Source organism: Schistocerca piceifrons, chromosome 7 (genome assembly GCF_021461385.2).
Source record: "Schistocerca piceifrons isolate TAMUIC-IGC-003096 chromosome 7, iqSchPice1.1, whole genome shotgun sequence".
Classification (NCBI taxonomy): domain Eukaryota; kingdom Metazoa; phylum Arthropoda; class Insecta; order Orthoptera; family Acrididae; genus Schistocerca; species Schistocerca piceifrons.
The window spans coordinates 113840572-113853998 of NC_060144.1; the positions used below are offsets into that span (position 1 = coordinate 113840572).

The 13427-nt window shown below is 42.3% G+C and overlaps 1 protein-coding gene across 1 annotated transcript in view; it reads right to left on the bottom strand.

Annotated features, from left to right (window-relative positions):
* The window catches only part of LOC124804668 (semaphorin-2A-like), a 1059692-nt gene that overhangs the window by 582083 nt on the left and 464182 nt on the right, over positions 1 to 13427 (bottom strand). The window contains exon 4 of the mRNA XM_047264910.1: positions 7467 to 7573. Coding sequence (XP_047120866.1) covers positions 7467 to 7557 — 91 coding nt within the window. The 5' untranslated portion in view covers positions 7558 to 7573. The remainder of the gene's footprint in view (positions 1 to 7466; positions 7574 to 13427) is intronic.

Genomic DNA, 13427 nt, shown 5'->3' on the forward strand with positions numbered 1-13427 from the left:
GGTTTCGTGGGCGAGCTCACGAATCGTATGGCTTTGATCACTGGCCACTAACGCGGCAACAGCATGCACATCTTCTTCAGAAACGCTAGGACGACCTGCCCGATGAATGTTTGCCACAGTTTGCCGATCTTCGTTGAAGGCTTTTACCCAATGTGCCACTGTTCTGCACGGCAATGCCGACTCCCTACACACCTCTTGAAGACCCTGATGACACTGTCGTACTGTACGACCTCTGGCACATTCAATCTTGATCCAACTTCGTTGTTCAGGTATGTCAACAATGTGTGCCATCTGCGACAATAGTAGATTCCATTGCATAGTGTCTCCACAGCAGTGTTGCCACTATTTAAGTTCCAACCTTTGTACATTGAAATTAGCTGCACCATAACATAGATGTATGTCTGCAATCTCGCCAAATTTATACCGATTCACCGGAGTTTTGTATTACCACTGTTACGAGCACTACCGTATCACTTCGGATAATGCAGGAACGAAAACAGGGTAGTGTAGCAGAGTGATGTGTAGCACTGGCGCGTATCGTCGAGGGAAGACTCGAAAAGCTCAACTCCTGCACTTGCGGCGAGGTACGTCATCTGGTGACGTCACGTGTTTAACATTTGTCATTCAGTGTTAGGGTATTTCCCGACATTTGCGACCCCACTCGTCTTGTATTAAATTACTTGTCTTAGAGTCATGTATGTCGCTTCGGTTGATTTTAAATGTTAAAAGAGTCCTCCTGTACAGTTGTACAGATTTCGGGTGGATATGGTCAGGCCGGAGTTTAGACAAGACTTTTAACATACAGTTTTCAAGCTGTACGTGGCATGGGAATAATACTTAAATTACTTGGTGCCTGTTTCAGTGACTCTTTTTTCGAATGTCACTACTGTATAAAGCATGTTTCGAATTGCGTATAACGTAACATAGCACAACGTTAACAACAACATGCGCAGAAGCCAGAGAAAATACGAGAATGCGTCTGTGTTGACCATCACAGCAGTGCAATGGGAATAAATTCCTGGAGATTGTTATAGGTGACATACAATGTATAACGAAGAATGGCACAGCAGGGAACTGAATTTCGACGAACCATGGATGCGCAGATCCAGAAAATAAAGAACAGCCATCGATGAATAACCCATCAGCCTCATAATTTTCAACAGAAGCAAATTTTATTTGAATATAAGTATAAAATACGTACACCCAACTTAAGATTGTTTATGACGGAGGACGGACAGATAGTCCGAAACACATATGTATTTTATAAATTCAGATCGTGACTGGTATTCGATCTTACGTAGGAACTGATGCTTTTAGTTCAGTCTCATTTCCGAACATAGATCGCATACTGAATCTATATCACGTTATAGTTCTTTGTATCCAAAAGACGTCTTTTCTCCGTTGCCTGATACGGTTTGACCACTGTCGTAGCAGCGTCAGAGTATTTCTTCCATACTCTTTCTCGTGATTATGTATTTGACTTTCCAACTATTTTACCGCGCTAGATTCGTAAGCAAGTACATCGCTGTTTAAAGGCTCCAGCAGGTCAGTACACTAGACCAATAGCAATGCAATGACTTAGAACAACGTTTTCACAAATACTAACACCTTCAACGTAATTTTCAGTAGTATTGAGATTTTAAATATGATATTAGGTAAATTAACGAGTTGTCAAGTCTGGCACGCTATAATTTATAAGATGAAAAATTATGAAACTCTCAGAATAAATATAACAAGACAAAAATTGTTACATAAAGCCACAGACTCTAAACCGCAGCAGTGATTTTATAAATATTTGAATATCGGAAAATAAACTCGCGTTTCACATAAAGCAGACCGCAACGTCGAAACATTTCATTATATGCAAACACGGCGCAGCCGTGTGATCATAGGTGCTCACCATAATGGGAATGGATTTCGTTCTGCATTCAGAGTACAATTCAAACAATCAAATTAATTAAAATGTTTGATACAGTTTGTAATTTCAACTAATAACACGTATGAATGCAATTATTTTCAGGAATCTTTTAATGTATACGACGTATGACTCTTTTGACTTGTGTCTGCGTTGTTTTATTGGCCCATCTCATACATCCAGTGTTTATTAGAATAAACTACATACTGAGAAGGATATGTATGTGCATCCATCTGAAGTTCTCTTCCGCCACTTTCATTCCAGCAGAGTGAGAAGTTTTAGAACTCACTTCTTTGCAGTAATATCCCAGCAAATAAGGAATGATGCAGAGTTGTTGTTGTCTCGAAATATATGGTAGGGGTTCCCATTTCCAGCATTCGCCTGGTAACCGAGGAAAAAACCCTCGAATACCATGGTCAGAACCGGGGATTGCAACTGTTTAATTCGGTAGTAAAATGTGTTGAGTCGTTAGGCCGCAAAACATTCTTTTCAAATTTCTTCAGTACTGGACGCTTGAGTCCTTCTCTTAGGATCTTCTTCAGGAATCCACTGGTGTCCTTAGGTGGCTGAGCACATTACGAATTAAATCGTAGTTGATGGGTCGAAAAGTCCGGTATTGAACTAATACTAGTTTGAACGGGAATATGACTTGGCTTAATAAATTTTGCCACCAATGGCAACTGTCACGAAAGTTTGCAGGCTTACGTACTTTTTAAGCGTTTCTGGGATATTGGTATCCGTTATCCCGGTCAAGAACTATAGATGTATGTTGGTATTGCGTATTATCATTATAAGCGTTCATTCTTTGTGGGCTGTTAGAATATGATAGCCCATTGTATTGTCAGCGACTTAGCTATATACCAGAGGATGCCTCACAACCAAAGAAAACCTCCAACAAATCTTGGTTAAAAAAGGAGAATAGGAACTATTTACACCTGGAACAGTCTCCCCCCCCCCCCCCCCACACACACACACACAAAAAAAATTTTAAAAAAATCCTAGTCAGCGGGCGTCTATTTGTTTATGCGTACAGAGTAAAGCCGATGATTTGCCCGACATGTGCAGGGTGCCTATGCCGTTTCATTTCCAAGTCTTTCGTTCCCCACTCATGCGCAATGTATACAACACTCGATTCGCGTTCGGGAGGACGACGGTTCAAACCTTCCTCGGATTTCTTTAAAAGATCTCAGCAAACGCCTGGTTGGTTCTTTTGGAAATGGCGCGACCGATTTTCTTCCCCCTGTCTTAATTCGAGGTGCCGTATGTAAAGAGCCCGCTCTCGACGGGACGTTAAAGGCTAATCTTCCTTTTTCTGTTGCGGAACATTGTTACCTTCAGCCACACTATTTCAGGTGGCTGGGAGTGGAGTAAACAGAGCCCCAGGCGGGAACATTTGCGAGTCGATTTGCCTGGTGACCAAGGGAAGACTCCCGTCACCCTCGATCCGAACTGTGAGATTTGACCAAATTATAATTTATTGCTAAGACAGTGTCGTCCACTGTCCCAGGCATAAATAAGAAACTTACGTGAGTTGAGGTACATTTATCTCATTCTGCACTCCAAGGAATAGAGCGGACTGTTTTACATCCAGCCTCTTAAAGAGTCGTGGTTCTTTTCGGACAATAGCAGACGAACCGGTAGAGGTTTGGAATAAAAGGGAAGGGCTTAAGCAGTTCCACTTTTCCCTGACAATCATGCAGAATCTACCAAGAACATTTGTTGGCTCGGGGATTTGAACCATTTTAATTTATTTCTGGAACTATGTTTTCCATTGAGCCACGCTAAAATTAAAACTATGTGTATTGTGTATACAGGGTGTTACGCGTTTCCTGTCACAGGCTTCTAGGGATGTAGAGGGGACTTGGGAGATAAAGTTCTGATAGTGAACTTTTGCCCGAAAAGATATCGTTTGGATATAAATAAGTTAGAAGATCAGATCACTTTCAGATCTCCCGCTTTATGATAGGCCCGCAGCAGAAAAATGAGCACTGACCTGTGCTGTATGGAAGAGCCCCCATCATGGGAAATGTTTCAGGTACCCGCCGTCGGGCTCTCTTCTGCGTGACGTAGGACGTCCTCTTCAAAAGTTGTGAGTGTGGCGCGCCTATGAAGAACCACTGTCAATTCGTCTAGTTGTGGACCTACCAGTTTCTCACAGCAATTGTTGTAGGCGGACGAAATTGGTATGTGGCGTCATATGATGCCGGCACCTTACGCTCCTTTTGTATGTGTAGCAAGAACCGGGTGATTTGAAAGTGATCTGATCTTCAATCTTAACTTATATCCAAACAGTACATTTCCGAACATGAGCTCCTGGTAACCCTCTAAAAGCGCTGGAAATCTGTAAAAGGAATCGCCCTCTGTATGTTGTGTACGTGCATTAGTGTCACTGTAGCTGTTGTGAGTGGTGAGGCAGTTGAGTAAGACATCTTAAGCACACAGGCGGGTTGAGGAGCAGCATGGTACGGATTGGGATTGGGAGGGGAGGGGGGGGGGGGGGTAGAAGACTCTCGAACATCTCTGCTTACGTAAACCAAAGTGTAAAGAGACTATAGTTCTTACCCATAGAGTAACTAGTATCTCACATCCTGTAGCATGTAAGAAAGTTAAAACTTAGAATTAGTAAATGCTGCTAAATATCATTGAAGGTACTGTAGATCTTTAAGACCCACTAATGTATGTGGTGATGGTTTTTTTTTAAAAAAAAAGTTGTCACTCAAATCTCAAATGATTTACTAACTGGTGACAAATATCGTTGCTGTGAAATACACTTGGCAGCTATAGGAGCTGAGAGAAGGAAGGGCTGACGTGAAAGACTTACGGAAGTCAGCGTCGAAACCATAGTATTTGCGGTCATTAGGCAGACTGTTGAGAGACTCACTGACATTCAAGGTTAACTTAAGTCGCAGATGACGAAGAACAGCAGAGATGACTTTAGTTTCACATGTCACTCTCCCGGATAAATTTGTTTTTCCTGCTCAAGGGCGGATTGAAGATAAATTTATTATCCTTTGCACTTGGAAGGGAAACTAAACATGTTGCATATATTCCGTATTTTGTTAGGTTATTATTTTAGTGAATTTGGAAGAAAGGTACTTTATGAATATCAGGAAAGTAAAACAAGGATAACGCAAAGTAGTTGAATTAAATGTACCGACGTCGAGGGAATTAGATGGGAAAATGGGACGCTAAAAAAAATTCATCGGTTTCGATATTTGGATGCCAAAATAACTGACGATGGACGAAGTAGTGCGGGGGGGGGGGGGGGGAATACAAAACGCCGACTAGCAATAGCAAGAAATGCGTTTCTGAAAGAGAGAAATCGATTAACTTCGAAGCCTTTACTCACGGTATTCGTCTGGAGTGTAACCTTGCACGGATGTGAAATGTGGGCGACAAACAGTTCAGACAAGAAGAGAATAGAAGTTTCTGAAAGAAGATGCTGCATAAGAATGCTGAATGTTAAGTGGGTAGGTCGGGTTACTAAGAACTGGTACTTCATTTGGAGGAAATTAGAAATTTATGACACAATTTCACCAAAAGAAAGTACGTATTGATAGGACGTAACACGAAGCATGAAGGAGTAGTTGTTTTGATTGTGAGGAGAAATGTGTTTGTGCTGGTGGTGCGGGACGGGGGGGGGGGGGGGGGCGTTAAAAACATTATGGGGACACCAAGAGTTGATTTTTTTTAACCGGTGGATTCAAATGGATGTAGGCTGTAGCAGATATAAGAGAATAAGAAGCTTGAAAACATATGTGATCTTGGGCTTTGCCGACGAGTAAACTGCTTGTACTGTTGTCGGGTGCCCAGGCGGGTGCAGTCATTTTCGTAACACAAGCACTGGACTCGCATTCGGGAGGACGACGGTTCAATCCCGCGTCCGACCATCCTGATTTAGGTTTTCCGTGATTTCCCGAAATCGTTCCAGGCAAATGCCGGCATGGTTCCTTTCAAAGGGCACGGCCGACTTCCTTCCCCGTCCTTCCCTAATCCGATGAGACCGACGACCTCGCTGTCTGGTCTCCTTCCCCAAACAATCCAACTCAACCCGCAACACAATATTTCGGCTGTGAACCTTCCACACATCTTCAGGTGATACCTGTAGAATGAGCGTTTTTCCTACATCCCGCCTCTTTTATAATCGGCGATAAGGATGCAAAGGAGGTGGATGTAGCAAAGACGCTCATTCTTCAGGTATCATCTGAAGATGATGCCAAAGTTCGCTGTCGAAATATCGTGTTGCCGGCTGGGCACCCGACAACGGTAAAAACAGGTTTGAACAGGACAGAGTAGATTGGAAAGCTACATCCAAGCAGTCTCAGACTGAAGATCACTAAAAGAACAAGAGGTAACTGGTACTTGATAATTTAGATCGTTATCGGTCATGTGACATCCACTGTTGGATATAAGCCTCCACTAAACTTTGCCATACTTTGCATCCATGTTTCCCCTGCATATATTTTGCTGTCATCTACGCACATTCCATTACGCGATTGTTTTGGTCCTTTTTCAGCTCGTGCTATAGTGTCAAACCTCCACTGGTCCATCCAATACATTTACCTGGCTACATGTTCCGGCCACTTCCATTTAGTTTTAATTACAGTCATAATTATGTCTTTCACTCCAGTCTATCGTAGATCGATTTTATTTCCTATTTCTCCTAGTAACTTACATTCAGCGACGTCGAATGCTACCTGTAGGTTTACCCGAAGCACTCCTGGCCATTGCATTCTTGTATATACTTCTTTTTATGTTCGCCCAGATGGCGTCGTCAACTGCCTTAACTACAAGAAGTCATCAGTTTGATCTGTGTCTTCGTTGTTAAGTTATACTATACCCTTTCCAACATGTTGGTTGTATATTAATTTAATGTAATCCCTCTGTATACAATACTTAAAGTTGTGGAAATTTATGCGGTACATAAAATTAGTTTGATTTCAACCTATAGTTAGATGTGATCGGTTATTCTATCTAATGGAAGGGTGAGACCAAAAAGTAATAGCGTTACACCAGGAATTTAGCTGGTTTAAGAAAAAAAGAGTAAACTGACTTATTGACTAACCCACTCTTACACCTTACCAGCCTTGTTTCAAGTACGACCGAGGCTAACTATTGAAGCTATAATACTACAAAGGTAAGAAAAACGACGATTGACAAACTAGTTGCCCAGCTTCTCCAACAAGAAGTCCAGTTTCTCGTGTAAGTTTTAAAACTCTAGATACTCTGGGAACTGATTCGTTTAAAGTTCATGGACCAGAACTGGTTTATGTGTAGGAAAATACTGCAGTAATAAGAGACGCAAGGCGAAAATAATGACCTTTTCTGATTCTGAGTAACAGCTGAAATATATTTACCTTGTACACTTCACTTCAACGTTCATACGATGTTACTTAGGAGAAGGGCACTGGCGATCATCTTCACATACACTTTAGATGTCACCAGTATTGCACAGTGCTATTAACATTGTAAAGGAAAGGTTTCACTCTTTAAAAAATTATGGACACATTGCTTCCACCTTGCCATCGCCTCCACTGGCCTCGGTACTCACCTTCTTCGCTGGAGGAACGAAGCAGGCTGCTTGAACACACGCAACCAGCTGATACTGCCAGCAGGAGGCATATCGCCAGGTACGAAGCCATCGTATCTGCCGCAGTCCTGCACACATAAAAACGAAGCGATGAGGCAACATAATATTTCATACTTTAAATGTGACGAGTACTTTGACAAACGAAAATCAAATGATAATTCGAAAACACAAGGTATTTCACCATTACGCCGATAGGTTTCCATGGGTTTTGGTGACGAACTCATGTCCGGAATTTTACCGTTCGCATGTAGAATAAATTTGAAGATCGTGTCACTTCTTTATCTCTCACTCTTATGTTGTGCATTACAACAGACGCAAGATATAAGGAAATTCAGCACACCTTCATAGAATATACCGTCCTACAAAAAGCATTCGGCAACTTAAAATGATACCAAATGCTTGAATTCCTTAGGAAAATAGGTAGAAGCATAAGGAGGGTAATAAACTGTATAGAAAGAACGAAGAGAGAACAATGAGAATAAAATAGAGAAATGTTCGTAATAAAAAAAGTATTAAATAGAGAATACATGCTTGCTACTCTGTTACCTAAACTCTACATCGAAGAATCAATTACGGAAATAAAAGAAAGATTCAGGAGTGGCTTAAAAATTCAGGGCGAAGAAATATCAACGATACGATTCGCTCATGACATTGCCATCTGCTGAGGCAGAATTGCAGGACCTGCAGAAGTAAAGTGTTATGCGCAAGCACACGCTATGAACTGAGAGTAACCCAAAGAAAGACAGACGTAATGAAGAGTAATGGAAATGAGATCAACAGTAAACTTAGCAATGAAGTTGTGAAGGAATGCTTCTGTCTTGGAAGCAAAATAAAGCATGACAGGCGATTGAAGGAGGATGGAAGAAGCAGAATCGCACAGGAAAGAAGAGCATTCCTCGCTAGGAGAAATCTACTTGTAGCAAATACAGGACTTAATTTGGGAAAGAGCGTTCTAAGAATACTAGGCTCGAGAATAGGATTCAGCTAAGCGATTGATGGAAAAGCATGTGAGATGTGAAGTTACAGAAGGATGCTGGAAATTAAGTCCACTGATACGATAAAAACGGACATGGTTCTCCGCAAATCGGCGTGCAGTATGTGGATAACACTGACTAGAAGATTTTACCGGATACATGTGTTGCGACATCAGGGAGAACCTCCATTGTACGAAAAGATGACCTACAAGAGAAAAACTATAACGGAAGACGGACTTGAATATATCCAACAAATAGTCGAGACATTTAGGTGTAAATGCCGATCTGAGATGAAGAAGAACGCATGGGCGATACCTAACATGCACTTTTCTCACATGACCTTAAAGCCGCGGGCCAAGCTAATAGCGTGGATGCCGTTTGTCTTGTCTTCCAAAAAGTACTTGACTCTGTACCATACCAACGTGTATTAACAAAAGTATAATCATATGTCCCTGGGGGGTAGACAACATTCCATTAGAACTACTGACAGCCTTGGGAGAGCCAGCCCTGACGAAACTCTACCAGCTGGTGAGCAAGATATATGAGACAGGCGAAATACCTTCAGACTTCAAGAAGAATATAATAATTCCAATCCCGAAGAAAGAAGGTGCTGACAGATGTGAAAATTACCGAACTATCAGCTTAATAAGTCGTGGCTGCATAGTACTTACGCGAATTCTTCACAGACGAATGGAAAAACTGGTAAAAGCCGACCTCGGATAAGATCAGTTTGGATTCCATAGAAATATTGGAACACGTGAGGCAGTACTGACCCCACGACTTATCTTAGAAGATAGATTAAGGAAAGGCAAACCTCGTTTCTAGCATTTGTAGACTTAGAGAACGTTTTTGATAATGCTGTCTGGAATACTCTCTTTCACATTTTGAAGGTGGCATTGGCAAAATACAGGGAGCGAAAGGCTATTTACAATTTGTACAGAAACCAGATGGCAGCTATAAGAGTCGAGGGAATGAAAGGGAAGCAGTGGTCGGGAAGGGAGTGAGACAGGGTTGTAGCCTCTCCCCGATGTTATTCAATCTGTATATTGAGCAAGCAGTGAAGGAAACAAAAGAAAAATTCGGAGTAGGTATTAAAATCCATGGAGAAGAAATAAAAATTTTGAGGTTCGCCGATGACATTGTAACTCTGTCAGAGACAGCAAAGACTTGGAAGAGCAGTTGAACAGAATGGACACTGTCTTGAGGATATAAGATGAACATCAACAAAAGCAAAACGAGGATATGAGACACTTAAAGTAGTAAACGAGTTCTGCTATTTGGGGAGCAAAATAACTGATGATGGGCGAAGTAGAGAGGATATAAAATGTAGACCGGCAATGGCAAGGAAAGCGTTTCTGAAGAAGAGAAATTTGTCAACATCGAGTATAGATTTAAGCGTCAGGAAGTCGTTTCTGAAAGTATTTGTATGAAGTGCAGCCATGTATGGAAGTGAAACATGGACGATAAACAGTTTAGACAAGAAGAGAATAGAAGCTTTTGAGATGTGGTGCTACAGAAGAATGCTGAAGATTAGATGGGTATATCACATAACTAATGAGGAGGTATTGAATATAATTGGGGAGAAGAGCAGTTTGTGGCACAACTTGACTAGAAGGAGGGACCGGTTGGTAGGACATGTTGTGAGGCATCAAGGGATCACCAATTTAGTGTTGGAGGGCAGTGTGGTGGGTAAAAATCGTAGAGGGAGACCAAGAGATGAATACAATAAAAAGATTCAGAAGGATGTAGGTTGCAGTAGGTACTGGGAGATGAAGAAGCTTGCACAGGATAGAGTAGCATGGAGAGCTGCATCAAACCAGTCTCAGGACTGTTCAATTGAAAGACTTGCATCAGGCCATGGAGCCACATTATATCATTATTATTATTATTTGAAAAAAAAAGCTGCACAAATATAGAACTAGATTTTGATAAGATTTCGAAGTGGTGGAGTTAAATTCTAGGTAAAAAAAAGAAAGAAAACGACTCACCACAGAGTTATCCAAAGTGGTCACAAATTGATATTCATACAGGTGTAGACCGAAAATGTGAAATGGTAAACGTCGGTGACCGATGGATGAATGCGTGATGCTACACCGCAGTTTCACCGTGCAACTGGCAAGGATAGTAAATAGGTGACACGTCGATACCAGGGCAGAAAGTCTTTGCCAGTTTCATTCCATGTATCCTGATGGACAATAACTATGCCTCGCAGATTGGCGCATGAGCTGTATACGCAGATGTCACCATTCGAGAGAGGACGCGTAGCTGGGCTCAAAGGAGCCCGTTGGAGTAATCGGCGGCCCGCTCGACATTTGAAGTGATGCCACAATTCGACATTGTCGACAGCAGTGGGTGGACCACGGCCGAACACAGCGTAAGAAGGAAGCGGGTGACTTGGAGAGGCGGCAGAATGTGAGGAGTTGTTGCCAGAGAGGCACTCACAGCCCGGATTCCTCATTATCATCGATCCGACGTGCAACTGGTGCTTCAGTGACCACAAGAACCATTATTAAGCGGCTCAAAGAATGGGGACTGAGATAATGCGGCCCCTACGCAGACTACCATTGATGCCTCTAGACCAACAAGCCCGTTTGCAGTGTTGTCGGGCACATTGGGCCTGGATGCTCATCGGCTGGCGTAGAATTGTCTCCACTGATGAGTCCTACTTCGAACTAGGCCCTGATGACCGGCCAAGACGTGTCTGTAGACGCCCCAGTCAGTGGTGGGATACCAACATGACTGTCGCCTGCCTAGGTAGTCTAGGATGCCGTTTCATTTCATTTCATAGCAGGGCCCCATTGGTTGTCATCCGCGGCGCCATTATAGCACAGAAGTACTTCGAAAATATTCTACGCTCCGTTTCCTTACCCTTCACGGCAAGCCATCCTAAGCTTACATTTTACCAAGATAATGCCCGCCCATATGCGGCGAGAGATTCTACTGCTTGTATTCGTGTTTGCGAACCCTACCTTGTCCAGCAAAGTCGTCAGATCTCTCCCCAGTTGAGAACGTTTGGAGCATTAAGGGCAAGGACCTCCAACCAGCTTGGGACCTCAACGATCCAACGCTGCAGGACAGAATGTGGTAGGATATCCCATAGGAGGACATTCAACAACTTTACCAATCACTGCCCAAAGTGAATAACAGCTTACATAAGGGCCGATGTGAACCAACGCGTTATTGACTTGCTCATCTCGTAAACATCCTTCTCTGCAATAAGTCAACCACTTTCTCAGAAATTGTAATAATTTATTTGTACGTACACCTACATCACATCTACCGACACCCGTCCCATTCAGATAATTCATTAGTGGTGCGACGAGGGATTTATTTTTCCTAAGAGTGTCTTGGCAACTTCCTTTAAATGTCCAGAAATGTTTAATTCTGCACTTCATAAAATGCAGAAAAGTCACAATTGGTATTAGTCAATTCATACAAATATCCGAATCTGACAGCTAGTGTGGAGCTGAAATGCAATGATCACATAGGTTGAGTCGTAGGCGAAACACTTGGTAAACTTCGGTTCAATGCAAGGATACTGAGGAATTACAGGCCTATATCACTAACGTCGATTTGCAGTAGGGTTTTAGAACATATACTGTATTCGAACATTATGAAGTACATCGAAGAAAACGATTTATTGACATATAGTCGCCGGCCGCGGTGGTCTAGCGGTTCTAGGCGCTCAGTCCGGAACCGCGCGACTGCTGCGGTCGCAGGTTCGAATCCTGCCTCGGGCATGGATGTTTGTGATGTCCTTAGGTTAGTTAGGTTTAAGTAGTTCTAAGTTCTAGGGGACTGATGACCACAGATGTTAAGTCCCATAGTGCTCAGAGCCATTTGAATCATTTGACATATAGTCAGCACGGATTCAGAAAATATCGTTCTTGTGAAACACAACTAGCTCTTTATACTCATGAAGTAATAAGTGCTATCGACAGGGGATGTCAAATTGATTCCATATTTTTAGATTTCCACAAGGCTTTCGACACCGTTCCTCACAAGCGTCTTCTAACCAAACTGCGTGCCTACGGAGTATCGCCTCAGTTGTGCGACTGGATTCGTGATTTCCTGTCAGAAAGTTCACAGTTCGTAGTAACAGACGGAAAGTCATCGAGGAAAACAGAAGTAGTATCCGGAGTTCCGCAAGGAAGTGTTATAGGCCCTCTATTGTTCCTGATCAATATTAACAACATAGGAGAAAATCTGAGTAGCCGTCTTAGATTGTTTCCAGATGATGCTGTCATTTACCGTCTTGTAAAGTCATCAGATGATTAAAACGACTTGCAAAATGATTTAGGTAAGATACCTGTATGGTGCGAAAAGTGGCAATCGACGCTGAATAAAGAAAAGTGTGAAGTTATTCACATGAGTACTAAAAGAAATCAGCTAAATTTTGATTACGCGGTAAGTCACACAAATCTGAGGACTGTGAATTCAACTAAATACTTAGGGATTACAATTACAAATAACCTAAATTGGAACAATCACGTAGATAATATTGTGGGTAGAGCAAACCAAAGACTGACTGCGATTCATTGGCAGAACAGTTAGAAGGTGCAACAGGTCTACCAAAGAGACTGCCTACACGACGCCTGTCCGCCCTATTCTGGAGTATTACTGTGCTGTGTGGGATCCGCATCAGGTGGGACTGACGGATGAGATCGAAAAAGTACAAAGAAGGGCAGCTCGTTTTGTATTATCGCGAAATAGGGGAGATAGTGTCATAGACATGAAACGTGAATTGGAGTGGCAATCATTAAAACAAAGGTCGATTTTCTTTGCGACGTGATCTTCTCATGAAATTTCAATCACCAGTTTTCTCCTCTGATTGCGAAAACATTCTGTTGGCACCCACCTACATAGCGAGAAATGATCATCACGATAAAATAACAGAAATCGGGGCTCGCACAGAAAAATTTAAGTGCTCGTTTTTCTCGCGTGCCGT